The 17,984-nt window shown below is 40.3% G+C and overlaps 1 protein-coding gene across 7 annotated transcripts in view; it reads right to left on the bottom strand.

Moving 5' to 3' along the window:
• The window catches only part of LOC109428406 (uncharacterized), a 45,491-nt gene that overhangs the window by 1,372 nt on the left and 26,135 nt on the right, over nt 1–17,984 (bottom strand). For 6 of the 7 annotated variants that reach the window (XM_029855425.2, XM_029855420.2, XM_029855422.2 and 3 more), the window contains exon 5: nt 10,171–10,682. In XM_029855425.2, the coding sequence (XP_029711285.1) occupies nt 10,171–10,682 (512 nt within the window). Of the gene's footprint in view, nt 1–10,080; nt 10,683–17,984 lie in introns of all 7 variants that reach the window. The other variant, XR_009995974.1, reaches the window with a different exon arrangement.

The following is a 17,984-nucleotide window of genomic DNA, read 5'->3' as shown; positions in this document are numbered from 1 at the left end:
GAAATTATAAGAAAAGTTTATGGAATTTTTTTTAGGATGATGGATGTCAGTTTCAAAATATGCTTTTAAAGGCCGCTACAAGGAGTTTCAAGGCGCGTTTCAAGGCATTTCACAGAGTTTCAGGGGATTTCAAGAAGGTGTTGAAGGCGTTCCGAGAAGTTTTAGGGTCATTTCAAATTGATTACGGGTATTTCAAGGGGATTATGGAGGTTTTAGGGCCATCTCAAGGCATTTCAGGAGCGTTTCAAGGAGTTTCAAGGGTTTGCCTCGAGGGGTCTCAGGAGCCTTTTCTGGTCGTTTTAAGGAGTTTCAGGGGCGTTCCAAGGCATTTCAGGTGTATGTACTTCTAATGACGATCGGAGATACTTTATAGGGATAACGGGGGTTTCAGGACCGTTTCAGAGGTTTCAATAGTATTAAGTGCCCTAGATATTGCGGGTTTTACCCCGTAATAGACTCACACGCGGAAAATTTTGTTCCACCAAAATATTCTCCCACTGCTTTTCCCATAGATTGGGATTTGCACCGCTAACGAAAACAACATTGAACGCACAATCTCGGTTGGTGCAATGAATGCATGGTTCGTTCAGCCGCTAACTGCCATGCAAACTGACGTGTTAGTATTTATTTTTGCTCTTCGAAGATTCGCTCGAAAGTCTATCAACGAATAAAAAATGCAATACCCAATAGTATTAAGAGTCGCCTGAAATCCCCTGTGACCTTTTGAAGCGCCCCTGAGACCCTCTAAGCGCCTCTGAAACCTCCTGGAACTTCCTGAAACCCCATGGAGCTCCCTGAAACGCCCTAGAGAATCTCTTGATCGCCCTGTGACCCCGTAAAAAAAAGACACGGTCAACGTCTTCAGCTTTCGGCTGTACAGACTGTTTTAAACTTAACATGAGACAACGGAGCATGCACCAGTGGAAACGGGGAAGAAACTATTCTCACGAAAAGTTTCAACGCCCGAAGCGGGAATCGAACCCTCACCCCATAGCATGGTGCGATTATAAGCTTGGTGATCCTAACCGCACGGCTACGAGGCTCCACGTGAGACCCCATGAAACTTTCCTGACAACTCTTGAGGTCCCCTGACGCTCCTAAGATCTCATGGAGCCCCATGAGACACCTTGAAGCGCCCCGGTGCCCCCTGGAATACCTTTGAGACTCCTTTTGAAGCCCTCTGGGATCCCCTAAACCGCCCCAGAAACCCCTGAAACGTTCATAAGACTCCATTATACACTCTGAGACCCCCTGGAACACCCAGGGACCGCCTGAGCGCCCAGGAGATCCCTTGAACGCTCCTGAAATTCTCTGAAACGCCCCTGTCACCCCTGCAGCTCCCCTGAGCCCACTGGGACCCCCTAAAATACTCTTGCACCCCTGGAACCGTATGAAACGCCCCATACAACCCCTGAAATGCTCCTAAGATCTCCTGAAACTCCCCTGAGACCCCCTGAAGTACGTCGAAGACTCCCTGTTAAGAGTAATTTCAGCCGCAGGGGTATTACCATTATTAAACCACTTTAATGTGCCCCTCGGCAGCTTGATTTTGATTATTTTCTTGTGGTCTGCACACTTCCTGTGCAAAGGCCTTTGTTACTTCAGATTAAAACAAGCATTCGGTGCGATTGCACGCTTTGTATAGTGATCCGAAATAAAGTTTTTTTTACAATCCGTGAAGTGTTATGACCCACTGAAATCCGAAACACTTCCCAAAATCTCTTTGAAGCCCCCTGAGATCCCCTGAAACCCTCTTACACTACTTGATACCACCTGAAAAATCGCTAAGACCCTATAACGCATACCTGAGATCCCCTGGAACTCTCTGAATCCTCTGAAACTTCTCTGAAACTGGGACCCCTAAAATGCCCCTGAGAGACTCTAAAAAGCCCCTGAGACCCTCTGTAGCTGTTGAAACCCCCTGAGATCCCTGGGACTATCTCAAACGCTTTTGAGATTCTATTGAACGCGTCCGAGACCTCCCGCTACCCCTGACCCCATTGGACCCCCCCTGGAATACTCCTGAGATTACCTAGTACCCAATGAATCCCCCTGAACCAACGCTGAGACCCTCTGGAATTCTCCTGAAGCCCCATGAGACCCATTGAAGCGCCCTTGTGGCCACCTGGAACACCTTTGAGACCCCAAGGCAAACAAAAAAATGCCTTCAAGACCCAAGTAGTAAAGAATGACAATTCAATAAACTGTCAAAGAATCAAGTCCATAGTACAGTAGACGTTCGGTCGGTGCGGGCGGTTTAACTACAAGTTCGGTAAGTGCAACAAATTTGCAATTATCGCACCGCCAACTGTCAAAATGGTGCACCATGTCAACCCAAATAAACAGTCGGATGAAGTTTACGTTCATTTCACGTCAGTTGATGGTTTGTTGACACTGTCAGGCGTTGCAGTTATCGGATTTTCGTTCGCTAAGTGAAACGTAAACATGTTGCAGTTATCGAACATCTACTGTACTACCTCGATATGCCCTTTATCAGGTGCCACTAAGAGGCAAAATAACAAAAACGAATATGTATAGCCGAGATTCCTATAAGATCACTGGTCCGTTGGTGGTCCGTTCAATAGGCATCTTTCTAAGCTATCAAAATTCTGAGCTGAGCTGTGTGACTTAAAAAACTAGTATGTTCACTAAGTTAGTTCATACTGACTGACTTTGTAGAAAACACAATATTTCTACGTTCTGAGCTGAGATTTTTAAAATAGCATACTTGCCTTGTGGCAAAGTTTTGAAACAAGTGTCCCATTATATGTAAGTCTATACCATTGTCATAATGATCAACTTTACCGAATACACTATCTAAGTTATCAGAATTTAAAATTTAGCATGCTAACTAGCACTGCTTAGTGGAAGAATTGCGAGCTTTACAGCCCATGATCAGTAGACCTTCACCTACCCATCAACTTTTCTGAAGGCAAAATTACATATCAGGATCTAGGGCTGTCCCACATAGGTAAATCCAACGGAAGCTAACGATCCCTCCGCATCTGGTGGCAGGAATGAGAACCCTATGAAAAACGTGACTCCACCAAAATTTGTCTTGGCGCAGCATAGGCAAAGTACACTTTTTTCACTTTTTCATATCGAATTCCGCATCGTTGAGAAACAAACGAGCACATTTTGTAAAAAAAAATTCAATTCTCTTTCAGAAGCGCTTAGATCCGGTAGGTACTTACGAACAATGTATGTGATTAATTTTGAGGAGCTCTTGCTATGCCTCCGGCGGGCAATCTTCTGGATTTTTTTGTTAGCTGGCCAATCCGGTGTCTGTCGCCCTGGGCATCGAGATTGATGATAATAGAAGCTATTACCAATGGAAAATAGCGACCACCAAGGCAAAATATGAGTTAATTTTGAAACGAAAAATTGAATTTTTGATGTAAACAAACGATTTTCACCTTATCTCACTTAGCGCCTCTACAATTGGGGGTCATCCGAATTCACCTATCGTAACAGTTGCGTTGACAATGATATGGTTCCTGTAGTGCAGTTTAGCTTCAAACTGTTGATAGCGCTTCTAGCGGCCAAGTTTTCTACTAATTATATGAAAAAAAGTCCTTAATGGGAGGTTTTTTCTAGCTCTAAAACTTTGTCAAAGAAAGTAATGCGCTATCTTTTGGCAGACCCGAGATGATTATTAGCACACTTCCAAATATGTGAAATCTCATATGCTCTTATTCTCCTATAGCGCTCACCCCAGGGGTCTCCAGTTAGCCTAGTGGTTAAGGCTATCCGGAGACGGCGAGTTCGATTCCCGTTCCGGTCGGGAAATTTTTCTCGACTCCCTGGGCATGGTGTATCATTGTGCTTGCCTCACAATGTACAAATTCATGCAATGCCTGGCAAATAAAGCCCTTCAATTGATAACCGGCTTCCTATGCGAACGTCGAGTCATAAAGAAGAAGAAGAATGCTCACCCCTGTCTAGTTGGACTACTGTAGGAGTCTGATTAATAGGAATGCGTTTAGTGAGAGACTCGACTGTAGTAACGTTTCTTACTATTAAATTGTACATTTTTCGATCATTTTATGATGTAATAGCAATGTAATGTAAATTTGTTAGTCAAAAATAGCACTTTGATACCGAACTCTGCCCAAATCCCTCCAATTAGTATTGTGATGTTCTCCTAATTCTTTTTATAGAACAACATAGCAACAAGCATTAACAATTTTATGGTAAAATTCTCTCAGGATTATCTGAAAAAAAAACTCCAGTAGAAATTTCTAAATGTATCCCAGGAAATCTACCTGGAGGAATCACAGGACAAATTTCTGGATGAATCCCTGCAGTAGTCATGCAGTAGAAATACAGTTTTTTTACCGATTTTGGCAACACCTGGTGGATTTTATGTTGCTAATATCGGTAAAAAAAATTGTGGTGAGCGATTCCAAGCAACAGCATCAAAATTAAGGAAAATTTTTAATTCATGATTTTCTATTGAACTGAAACTTTGCACAGTTTTTCAGTTCCATCTAAATCGCCATTTTTCGATATCAAATTTTTATTTAGAGCCACGACTAACTTTTCAAAAGGGTGTATGTGAAAATGGTTCAAAAATATTCAAAAATATGCACAGCAAAAACGGATTGTTCGATTGTTATGAATTTTTCAGCAAAGTTAGATAGCTAAATGGTGATTTCTAAGAAAATATACACTGTGAAAAAAAATCTATTTTATCATTGAAAAACATCATTTTTGTCACAAAAACTCAAATATCTCAAAACCCTATCTTTTTACCAACTTGAATTTTTTAGGGAAAACGGTCCATTGTATTAACAATCTACCATAAAAATTTGGTGATGGTAAACTAATAAACAAAAAAGTCATAACATTTCAAAAATTTCACAATTTTTACATTTAGTAAAAAAAATTTTTCTGTGTAAATTATTTCGGCCGGGAATCGCGATTTGATGCTGATTTTATTGTTCAGCAAAGTTAGATAACTAAATGGCGATTCCTAAGAAAATATACACTGTGAAAAAAATCTTTTTTAACATTAAAAAATATCATTTTTGTCACAAAAACTCAAATATCTCAAAACCCTATCTTTTTACCAACGTAATTTTTTAGAGAAAACGGTCCATTGTATTAGCAATCTACCATGAAAATAAACAAAAAAATTATGACAATTCAAACATTTCACAATTTTCACATTTAGTAATAATTTTTTTTTAGTGTAAATTATTTCGGCCGGAAATTGAAGTTTGATGCTGATTTTATTGTTAATGGCCTTGCGTGAGTAAAACAAGTTGTTTTTATTATGTATTATATATACATATAATATACTATGTACCGTAATGTTCCGATTTTATCACGCCCTCCGCGCATTAGTCGTTTATTCATTAATTTGCTGTTACATTTGAGGACAAGTGTTTTCCCTCTTCTTCAAGATGAATGTTGAAAGCGTGTTTTGCAACGTTAAAAATATTGAAATGGGTATAGATGTTGAAGAATATTACAGGGCATTTTTGAAAAGAAGCGTAATTAAATTGTTTAAACAGATGTCGCTGATGGCAATTTCTCAGTTGTTGTCGTTTTCGAACTTCCTGCGCCCTGCTTTACCGATGATATACAGATGGCTCGTTTGTCAAATTTTAGACGGCAGGACGTGCAAATGCGTAATTTTGTACACAATGTGGACATTTGGGCATAACCAGTCTCTTTCAGTTTATCTATGGTGCTTTCGGTGAGATTTCGTAACTCTTTTGAACATTTTTTTTCATCAAACGGTCTACAAGAGAGCGTTGAGTTGAAGACCTTTGAGAAAGCGACTGTTCATCTTGTTCGTCAGATTATAATAAACAAAATCACTTATTAATTTTAACTTACTTGGTGGCTGAAGAAAAAAAAAATACTATACAATTTTTAATATTCATAGCGGTAGTATTTTTTTGTTTTTTCGTGTATACAGACAAACAAACGTAACACTGGCGAAATTTTCATTGACCACGCCTTCAACGATCATTTTGAATCTTGGTTGTGGCTTTCATAACAAGAAGAGCGCCCATCGTTTTTCTTTGCGTTTGACGTTTCACACTAGCGCCTTCTGATGACGATATTGCACAACGCAGTGTTTCGTGAAACATTTCCACCAGGTGGTGATAGTGTGAACTGGGCGATGAATTTTCACTAAAATTGTTCTAGGCGTTTCGTCTGTTTGTCTGTGGTATGTACCTCTTATGCATTTGTTGTTGTTGAAGTTACTCGCATTCTTCCGATCATAAAGTCTGTTCTCTACACACTTAATTTTGATTACCGAGTTCGGTAATTTTTTGACGAGATTAAAACTGCTGAGCACCGAACTCGTTCAGCAAAAATGCATTGTTTACCTTTTCCATACGATTTTGACAGTTGTTTTACTGAGCCTCAGTAAAATCGATTACCGAAACTACCGAGATCGTACTGCTGTTATAATCTCGTCAAAAAAGTACCGAACAGGCAATTCAGAAATAAGTGTGTAAGAGGGATTTTTTTTGCGGATAAACTAGACGTATACGCGTATAAAAAACTTTTATTATACAGCTTTTGTCTTAAAAATAAATTCAATTCCATTTTTCTTATAATCAACAGCTTTTCAACACTATCAAGGGATTTTTTCACCAGTCACGTACAATAAAAAGTATGACAATCTCAATATTTTTGATCACAACACTGGATCGCGTCTAAGTTTCAAATAGATACTATAGTAATTACGAATAATCAAACTAAAGTATCATGAAAACAACTTGTTTAATTCAGGCGGTAGCCTTTACAATAAAATCAGCATCAAAATATAATTCTCGAAATAATTTATACAGAAAAAATTTTTTTTTTGTTACTAAATGTAAAAATTGTGAAATGTTTGAAATGTCATAACTTTTTTGTTTATCAGTTTACCATCACCAAAATTTTATGGTAGATAGCTGATATAATGGGCCATTTCCCCTAAAAAATTGAAGTTGGTAAAAAGATAGGGTTTTGAGATATTTGAGTTTTCGTGACAAATATCATATTTTTTCAAAGTAGAAAAAGAAATTTTTTACAGTGTATATTTTCTAAGGAATCATCATTTAGTTATCTAACTTTGCTGAAAAATTTATAACAATCGAACAATCCGTTTTTGCTGTATAGCTTTTAGAATATTTTAGAACTATTTTCGCATACACCCTTTTGAAAAGTTAGTCGTGAGTGAATATGAAGGTTTAATATCAAAAAATGGCGATTTATATGAAATTGAAAAACTGTGCAAAGTTTCAGATATTTTTGAAATGGTCGCTCAGGATCGACTGACATGACTCCGTGGAATTCCTCTGGTGTATTTTCAACTTTTATGCATTATTTTGGCTTATAATATAAACATGGACTATTCATAAGTTATTAATCGCTCCCCTTAAGTGACATTCATAAACTACATCATGATGTGTAAAAATTGCAATTTTTGAAAAGTTGATGAATTTTGCTTATTTTTGTGGAGTGGACCTGGTGTGATGGTTGGAACACTTCAATATCACGCCGAGGACCTGGGATCGAATCTCACAAACTCACAAAATGTCTTCAAATTTCTTCTTTCGGAAAGGAAGTAAAGCATGGGTCCCGCAATGAACTAGCCTAGGGCTAAAAATCTTGTTAATACAGATAAAAAGAAATGCTTTTTTAAGCAACTTTAGGCTAAAATATGTAAGACAATTAAACTCTGATTTTTTTTTGTCCAAAAATTTATGTTGTCAAAATCGGAAAAAAATGGTGCCAAAATCGGTAAGGGACTGTATCACGAAAGATTTCTGACGGAATCTCAGTAGGGATTGCAGAAATACCTAGAGAAACTCCAAAAGGAATCGCTACAGCGCCATACCTAGGGAAAATCCTAGGTGAATTCATAGGGTATTTCTGGAGAAATCGTTAGAAGAATTGCTATTGAAATCTCAAAAGGAATCCCTTGAGAGAACTGAAATAATGCCTGGAAGAGTCACAGGAGGTATTTCTTAAGGAATCGTCGGAAGAGTTCCTGAAGAATTCTCAGGAAGATTTTTTGGGAAATCCCCGCTCAGAAATTACTAGAGGAATCTCAAGAAGGATTTGTGGAAAATTCTAATGGGGAATCATATGATGTAATCTCTGGAAGAATTCCTAAATACTTTGAATAGTTGAAAAAAAAAATCTAATGGGATTCAGAAGAAGAATTTCTCCCAGAGGAAGAATTTGGATAAATCTTTGGATAAATTCTTGAAAAAATGCCAACGGAAACTCTTTGAGGAATTCTTGGAAGAATCCTTGTAGAAATGGCTAGAGGAATCCGCAGAGGTGTCCCTTGAAGAACATCTAGAATTAGAAGAATGCCTAAAAAAAAATGGTAGAGCATTTTTTTGGAAAATTATAGCAAATGTCACAACAGCTATTCCTAAAGAAACCCCAGGCGATGCACGGTATTCACAAGCTAACTGTCAACTTGTGTGTTTTGCAGGACAATGCGGCCATTATCCCTAGCATAGCGGTAGAGAGCTGTGTACATCCGTTTAAAATTCGAAGTTTCAATGATCAGAATGGTAATGAATGCGCCAAAAACAAAGTAAGGACTGTTCAATTTATAAAACGGACAACTTGCTTGTGCAATATCTTTTTTATTTTTCAATAAAATCATTATCAATTTTTTGCGTAACTTTCTGTAGCTATTCTCAAATGTAGGAAAAATATAACATTAAGTAAAATGTTCTTTATTGTGTAACTGAAGCGGGTTTAGTAAAACATCAATAAAAACCCATTTCTTAAAATTCGACATAACTTTCCACATACTTAACATACACATTTTCATGAAGCTTTTAATGAATTGGAAGCTCACACTATTCTACTAAAGGTGAAGCTCAATAGTTGATCAGTAATAATGCACCAAGCAGGCTCCAGCTTGATATAGTGAGCTGCCTTGTTTTCACAGAAATTATTAAAAAATGTTAAAATGAGTCCTGTGTTGCAATAACATCACGGATTCGGCTAAAAGTTTGTCCAGAGTAGTAGAATATTGCTCTCTGAATGATACAGAAGAAAAATTAACTATTAATTGCATTTTTCATCAAAAATTTAATCCATAAAGATGGTCATATTAAAAAATTTCATACTTTTTGCTCCATTGATGCAGATTTTCGACTCTAGCGAATCTTGTTATTATATATTTCCAACAAAGTTGATCCTATGTTATTGTACACCTTATTTAATAATAATCGGATGCAAAGTTTTTATTTCCAACATTATTGTTATGCAAAATTTGCATTAGGTAGCATTGTTATTTGGAAGAACCATCAAAGAACGAAACTGTTTTGATTACTGTATCTGTAATGGCGCACAGTAACCAAATCAGCAATGCTATTAAGAAGCAGTTTTCTGCATTTAAAACCACATTATTCCCACTTTCTACTGGATGCATAAAAAAATTGATTATTTAACATTTTCATGACCTTTTTGCTTCACAATTGAATTTTATTCAAAAAACCGAATCTAATTTGAGACTTTAATATCTCAACACTTAATTTTCCAATTGAGTTTAAATTTTGCCAGAATGTTTATTACTCATGCTGCTGCAGCATGGCACATACTTTTCTGGTATTAAAAACGATATACCATGTGTGAACAGTAATTTTATATATATTTTAAATTTTCAGCAATCGAAAAATTCACCTTATTTAACACCTGGCCGATTTTCTATAAAATAAAACTATTTTTATTCGATTAAAAAATGATGACTATAGTGACAGATGATGTACTGAACAACGAACCAAGGGTGGTTAAATTTGAACTACGCGTCTTCTTTCTATAGCCTTGTAAAGTTGTCCGTTTTATAAATTGAACAGTCCTTACATGCTGGTAGATGGGACAGAGCATGAAGGGATTCGTCTAGGAAGTACATAGACGGGGACACCTTCGAAGTAGTACACGAATTCATCTACCTCAGATCCTTACTGACGACTAACAACAACAGGATAATTAAATTCGATGAGATTCCAGTAATAAAAGAATATGTAACACAAGAGTCATTCAAATTTCCGTTTCAACTCACCCCGGCACCGTACGTTTCAAAACGTTAAGACGTCGTACTAGGATTTGCGATGTGCCGTTTGCCCAAAATTAGCTACAATTAGTGCGGTGCCGTCGTTGCGTTGTTTGCGTTATGGGATGATAGTTTACCCATTGGAGCTGTACTTATCGATTTTGGTAACGTCGGTCGTCCCTAGGCTGATGGGTCTAGGCTGCGAACGGCGCTTGGCCAACAGCGGAACCAGCTCAACCCCGCCGGTAATCATACAGTTCCGTGTGGGGGCAACCTTGGCGCCTTGGCGTCTGACGACAACCGGGGCCCGCCCCGGTGTGGTCTGTTGCGTTTGCTGGCACAGTCGAGGAACGCGCCGATCGGTGATCTTGTCGGTGCTCGGGTTTGGCTCGTCCCGATGGTGGATCGGTTGGCTCGGGGCCGTCGCTGGCGGTGATAGGAGCGCTTTCGGAGGGCTGATGATTGGACGGGACGCTTGGGCACTTCCGGTGGAGGCCGGCTCGAGGCTGTTGCTCACGCATTGGCACACGCAACGGGAGCAGCAGTTCGAGAACTTTTTCAGATACTTGTTCTCCTCCTCGAGCTGGCGCTGCATCTTGGTGACTATGTCGATGTCCAAGTCCTGGAGGGTTTCCTTGTTCGTCCAACCCTGAAATAGGATGAAACATAATTGGGTTGTTTAGTGAGAAAAATATTGCTATTTTCTATAGTCTAATCGAAAGAGCTCATTTTTCTGAGTATAACGTGATTTTATTGGATTCCTATACCTTTGTTTTCATGGTTTAATTAACTAAACAGTTTTAATTTTCGTGGATAGAATGACAGTTCAATCGATAAAATGACAGTTCGACCCGAACAAAAAATTTCCCCCATACAAACTTTAGATGCATTTTAAAAATAGTTCACGATCTCCAAAAATTATGAAATTTTGGATTTCGACTAATTTTTAGGTGGAGAATTCGATTATGAAATAATCCGGATACCCCTAAAGAACCCAATTGTCATGCATTTATATATTACCACAGACAAACAGACGTAGCTCTTAGAGGAAATTCATCAAAAACTTTTGCCCGGTGTCCTTTCATGAGCACACTGCCACCTGTTGGTAGAACCGAGCGCGACACTGTCAGCCATGATGGATTTGGATTTGACGTTTTGCTGGCACGCACACTACTACACAAATTGCCCGTAATTTTCGTTTGCAACATTCAGCAATGTGTACACTGGCAAACGTCAAAGCGATCAAACACTAGCGCATCTGGTGGAACGATCGCGCAAATCAAATGAAATTTGAATTGATCGTTCAATGCATGTGCCAAGCCGTTTTGAAGAGTGTTACGTCTGTTTGTCTGTGATATTACTATAGTCTGTTTCTAGGGTTCTGGTTCCCTTATTGAGCAAGTGGCTCCCATTTTCATCCTACGAACGGAATCAATCGGTTGTTTTCGAATAGAATGAATATGGGAGCGTGAGATTACTGATGGAACACATACCCTATTTAAGTTTTATATGGATTTTCAATTTTTGAATAAGAATGTATAAAAATATATCTTCTTCTTCTTCTGCCAGTGGCAGGAGGAAATAGCTCATTTCCTGAAGCAAGTGGACACAGATCTGAGCTTAATGAAAACTGCTTACAAATAGCTTAAAATCGTTCTTTGTACTTAAAATTCACGTCTTTGGAGGCCATGATGGAATCATTGCGTACGAGCGTGCAACCACGGCAGTTTGTTTATGCAGGCGGTAAGTCAGTATCGAAGAAGATATTGCGCGCAAACCCCAAAATTTTATTCCCACCTTTGGGTTTCCGCGCCGAAGACCCAGATAGATCTTTTCGCAGAAAATGCATGTGTATCGAGTTATTGTTGACAGATTTTCTGCAGCGTTAGTATGAAATTCAGCGATTTTCTGTATCGCGTAAGCCTTCGCTGAAAAAAAACGTCATGTTGTTCAGCGAAGCAAGGAAAATTTTCAGTGAAAAAAGCAATATCAATCGCGGAAGCTAAGCAGTACCACTGTACAAAGCAGGGGACCCGCATGCGGCAAGGTAGGCCTACTGCTCATCTTTTGCGAGTGTGTTAGTGTGACTGGCAACGCGACCAGAAGCCTGGTCGAATCCTGCTTGGAAATCGGTTTGTTTTGTCGATGGGGATGGCCCGCGAAATCGCATTGTGTTGTTTGGGAAGGACCGCTCGATGCATGTTAGGTAGGCGTAGTTTGTTCGAGTTTGACGTGCCTGCACCCTCCCTGGTAAAGTCAGAAAATTCACTCATTTGGAGCTAAAGTTGGACAATTCAAAAATGAGTTAATTTTTTTCCCATCGATAGCGCTGGCCCAAGTGTGAAAATCTCATCAGTTTAAGTCGTATAATATTCTTGCTGATGTGAAGAATATTATACGGCCTAAATTGGTTGGATTTTTACACTTGGGCAAGCGGTGTCGCTGGAAATACAATTTACTCATTTTATGAGCTGTTCCAGTTTAGCTCAGTTTTGTATGAATCTTACTCATTTTAGAGTAACATTTTCTTAGCGTGTATGTTCGACCTGCTACCAGATATACTTGCTGAGAGTCTGTCGTTGACACTCGGGACACTCGGACTCGGGCCTCGGTCTCATGTACACTGGGGTACGAGGCGCGTATATGGGTGTACGAAGAAGCATCCTGCCATCGATAGAAGTTGGATAAAAGAAGACAAGGATTTATTATGAAGTTCTTTAGGACACTTGTTTTCTGTGCGAACATCGGAGGGAGTCTGGCCCGCCATCAGGCTGCGGAAAGTTCTGTTAGGGACTCACGTGGCCTGACTCGGCTACCTGTGGCAGATCCCAACGTTTCCGTGAAGATAGAAAATCTCTGGATGGGTTGGTAGGTGTGCTTTTTAAACATTTACCAGTCGTCGGTGTGAAAATTGCGTAACTCACCGGAACAACCCGGTCCCAGCCATCTTAGCTACAGTAAATCACTTGGCATTGTACGGGACTTAAGATCAAGGCGACTTACTCCGCTAAAGCTCCACTCTTAAGGCCAGACGGGACGGCCATTGCTCTGTTGTTAGTAAGATGCAAATCTCAACTTCTACTTCACTTGTGGTGCACAATCGACTAAAGTTTCAGCTACGTCAGTGCAGTGGAAATTGATATTTGCTTCTTCAAAATCGCGAGGCAAATTGTTAGAAAGAGAGGGAAGATAGGAAAAATTACACGTCATCCCGTGCGGCCTTAATGAGGCAGCATCACACTGACAACCTCGGTATGATGCTTGCTGTCGCTGATGCTTGCTAGGGGTAGGGCAGGCAAGGGGAATGACGCTATCGTTGTTCACACCACACAGTCGAAAGCTTGTTCCTGGTGTTACAAACTGGAAAACAAGTCTTTAGCTGCTAGTACACAGGGTCAAATATTTGTCCGAAAAGAAACCAATGCTCAAACATCTTGTTTGACTCGATCAAATTTTCATTAGTGTCAAACTGATGTTGTTTCTTGAGTTCTTTCCTTGTCAAATATTTGACCCTGTGTACTACTGGCCTTAGGACTGCAAAGGCCCTGACAGGAGCAAGCTTTGTAAGTATGCGATTTAGAGATGAAGATTATAAAGCACAAGGCTGCAGGCACCCTCCCAAGTGCTTAGTTTGTTCCAAGTGAAACGCGAACACCAAGCACCGACAAAAGGCCTACGCTGCTCAGCCTTCAGAAGAGCCTCAGCAGACAAGTAACGCGGCTGAACCTGAACCATTGAGATGCAGCCCAGCGTCTGCTATGTCAGGCAGTCATTGAGTGGGCATTGAAACGGCAATTGGGTCGCGGATGAGTCAAAAATGTCGACAATATGGACGACGGGTTAATAGGTACTCAATCTAGGAGTTGATGTCAATATCTAACGAGGGCTTCGCAGAAGCCAAGGTCAATGAGGTCGTCTTCCGTAGGTGTTTTGCAACTTCGGTGAACGATAGAGCAGTTGAAGCTGATGCTGCACTATATGATGGTAGAGCTGATAGGGTGAAGGACGGTGATAATAGCGGATGATTTCGATGCCTGGGCCGTGGAACGGGGAAGCCATTTAGGAATCAGGCAAAACTCTCGCAGATGAAAGACATCTTACTTCAACAACGAGGTATTTAGGGAGGCGTTTCGCCTTGACTGTGGTGCTCTTGTGTTCATGAGAAGCCATAAGATGCAGGAATGAACATCTGTGTTGTTGTTGCCGCAGTTCGACGGTTAAAACTTCTCAGCGTGGAAGCTCCGCGGATTCTCCTGGAGGAGTACAAGCTCCTGGAGTGCGCGCAGACAAACGTCGTGGATGTAGTGCAGCTGCAGTAGCAACTGGCCGACCGACCAGAAGAGAAGGAAGTAAAAGGAAAAGTTTTGAAAAAGCGGGGCAAGAAGGATAGTTGCTGGTACCGAGGATACACGACTCGCAGTATGAGTACATCCACGACAATATTTCACCGAAGGACATCTGGGACGCTCTTCATCGGGTGTTTGAGCAGCGGAGTATTGCCAGCCGGATGCAACAAAGGCGTCAAATGTTGTCGATACGTTTTGAAGGTGGAAAGCTGCAGCTGCGCTTTCTGTTGCTTCACAAGTTGGTACCGGGAGTCAAAATTAGGCACCTTTGGGTCGGACTTTTGAAGGAGCACAGCCAAGCAGAGTTGTGCATATTCAGGATGATTAATGTCAAATGACACTCGCTCTAACCGTCATTTCAAAAGACAAACGCAGTCCATCAAAACAGAATAGACTCACACAAAAGCAACTCAAGCTAACTCTCGTTCAAGACCAGCCTCCTGTCATGCGGCCATGTTTTTGAGGTCAGCATCAAAATCCAGGAACGATTATTGACTGTGGCTGAATCATATCAATAACAATTATAAATTTTATGAAAACTTTATTCCCGTGACGAAGACGAGCTGATACTATTACGACTTCATTTTACATAAATAATTGCGAAAATAAAAATCATGTTTTGCTTAAACTAACGATTTTAAAAGGTGAAACAAAAAATTGGTTGTGTAAAAAAGTTTCGCCGCTTTTGATTTTTGCTCCTGGAATCATGTTTGTTTACAAACTTTGCGCTGTCATGGGGAACCAAGCCGCCGAGCCGCCGCTATTGTATTCAACGAGGCGGCTGGAAGTGGGAACCAGAGATGTTGGCTCGTTATTTTCCTGTGGGGCAGTATTGCGGTGACAGGAGGCTGTTCAAGACAGATTTGATTAGGGGTTGTGGGGGTAAAGTATGTCTTAAGCATTTTGTTCGTTTGCAGTGGCAATGCGGCAAAATCCATCTGCTTTTCCGAGTAACATGGAAGGTGATGATATACTCTAGAAATCTTGTAAGGGGTTGCATTAAAAAAAAAATCTGATTATTTTCTTCACCATAACGTGCATTAAAATAACGTGAAAAAAATCCATGGGGGAAAATGAACAAGTCGTTAAAAGTCATATGACAGCATATTGTTTCTATGTTTTTATTTACAAACTATCAAATTTCATACGAAACCTCTCTTCGATCGTCTCTTCGGATTGAACCAAACACGAAGCATCGCCTAGCTAGACGATTGTTTGTTCTACGCATTACTTTCATATTCATACACGCAGAAAAATAAATTGTAAACACAATTAAATCCCAGTTCAAATCAACCGATTTTTCAGTTTGCTAGAGCGACAATCTGATTTCTAGTTTAAACTGAACTGTTCCATTGTTTGATAATACAAATATTTTCTTTTGCCGAAATTTTTGACAGTTTGTTGGAACAAACAGAGATTTGGTAGTTTCAACATAAAATAACATATTGTTTTAAACGACTGCATTTTTGCCACTAACAAAGCCGGGATGTGATTGTGTTGGTGACGGCAGCTCCTGTGGCAGCTCGGAAATCTATTTTTAGACAATCGGCAAGCGGATGGAAGCGAGAACAAATAAAAAAAAGGTAAACCGGTAAAAGGTTCGAAACCGACCAACTTTTTGTGAATGCTGTCTTGTGTACCTGCGCGTTATCCATCACGGCCAAAACTGCACTTGGAAGTTGGAGTGATGGATTTGCTACACTTTCTTCGTTGTGGCGATGTTGGGATAAGAATTTTAAAGATGTGTGAGTGCTTCCGGGCCATGTTCATGGTCCCAATTTTGTTGAAACAAATGAAGATTTTAACGTTATATGGAATGATGGAAATTGGTTGTTTTGATCGATAAACTCTAAGTAAGAACAAAGAAATATAACTTTGGAATAAGTAAATGCTCAGTTTGAAAATCAACCATGCGTTTTATTGTTTTAAACAAGCCTCATTTTTCTGCGTGTATGACGTGCTTTGTTTGTGTTTGTTGCGCCATGCAACTTAACTTACTTAACAAATCGACCTTCATCCTGGCCCTGTCACACGGTGTCAAAATTTTGATTATTATCGAACTTTCATGTACCTCGGATTTTTCTTCATAGAATGTTAGAATTTCGGCTATAATGTATAAATGCAAAATTTGAAAATATTCTATCGGGGAAAATTTGAGTTAGCTGAGTTTTTAGCTATTTTCCATACTAAAAATCAATAATTACAATTTTAGCCCAAAAAACGTCCCATACAAAATGTATGGAAAAATTTTCGCCGATGAAATATTTTCTAGTTTTCTGATTATAAATATATATAGCCCAAATACTAATCATTTTCGAAGAAAAATTCGAGGTACATGAATGTTCGATAATAATCGAAATTTTGACACCGTGTGTCAGATGACAGTCATCCAGCAGTGAGTGACAGACATAGCTCTGCTTCTGAACGACTGGTGACGCGCCATGGGCTGATCAGAAGATTAGCAAACGAAGAGCGTTGCGGGAGCTTCCACCTTATCAGTGCGTTCGTTGCTAATGTGTTTGTTAGCAACAAAGCAACGGTCGGTTGTTGCGTTGATGGAAGAAGAAGGCAAATGTAGAATTTGCGGCTTTTTTGTTCAAGATGGTGATGGTGTACAAGACTGCAGCCAAGTGTCCAGTGTGGAACGAAATGATGACGGGACTTGAACTGAACATTATGGGCATGTCAAGGTGAAAATGTTGTTTGCGAATCATGCGTCGTGGGCTAGAAACGCGGAAGCCATACTCGTCGCATGAAGGTCGAAAGTCGTCACGAGTATTGGAACTTGTACATGCTGACGTATGTTGGCCCGGTGACCCCGGTCGGACTGGACCAAAAGAAATACGTCGTGACGTGCATCGACGACTGGAGCTACTACACTGTGGTCTATCTGTTGCAATCGAAAGACGAAGTCGCGGGGTGTTCCGAGGAGTACTTGGAGTTCCTCACCTCGAAATGGAGAGACCAATCAGGAAACTCTGTGTACGTAAGGAGGTTCCATACACGCCGCAACAAAATGAGCTGAGCGAGCGTACGAACCGGATGCTAGGCACTGGCGATACCGGACGATACACCTGTCGACCAGAAGGCGTAACTGCTGATGATTCAATGAAGAAGATGATCGTTACAGCACGAGATGTAGACTTTGTGGAGATCGAAATCAGAAGCTGGTGAAGAACGTCTGGAGCGAGTATCCGGGAAGCGGACGATGAAAAGCGCTCTGTTGAAGACGCGGCTCGAAAGGAACAACAACGAGTTCAATACCTTCGTTAAAATGTGGAAAAGTCCAAGCCTCATCTGGTTCTTAAGCTAGGCCTGGTCAGGACCTCCATGACATAAAGATTGTTTCGTGGAGTACGCTAGCTTCATGCTTAACGCCATGAACTTTGTAGAGTATATCCCGATCGATTTCCGAGCTTAAATGGAAGGACGTGATAGCCGAAGGATAGCCGAAGAGAAGAAGAGAAGAATGAGCACAGTATCCAAGAAGGTGTGGAAATCGACTGTGACTAGGAAGGCAGTGTCAACGCGGACTACTGTGATGGATTACTTGAGCGTGTCGAAATGATGGACCGGCAAGGGGCTGTCTATTTATTACATAAGGA

This window comes from Aedes albopictus, chromosome 1 (assembly GCF_035046485.1).
Source record: "Aedes albopictus strain Foshan chromosome 1, AalbF5, whole genome shotgun sequence".
Lineage (NCBI taxonomy): Eukaryota > Metazoa > Arthropoda > Insecta > Diptera > Culicidae > Aedes > Aedes albopictus.
This window is presented reverse-complemented; position numbering and strand designations above follow the sequence as displayed.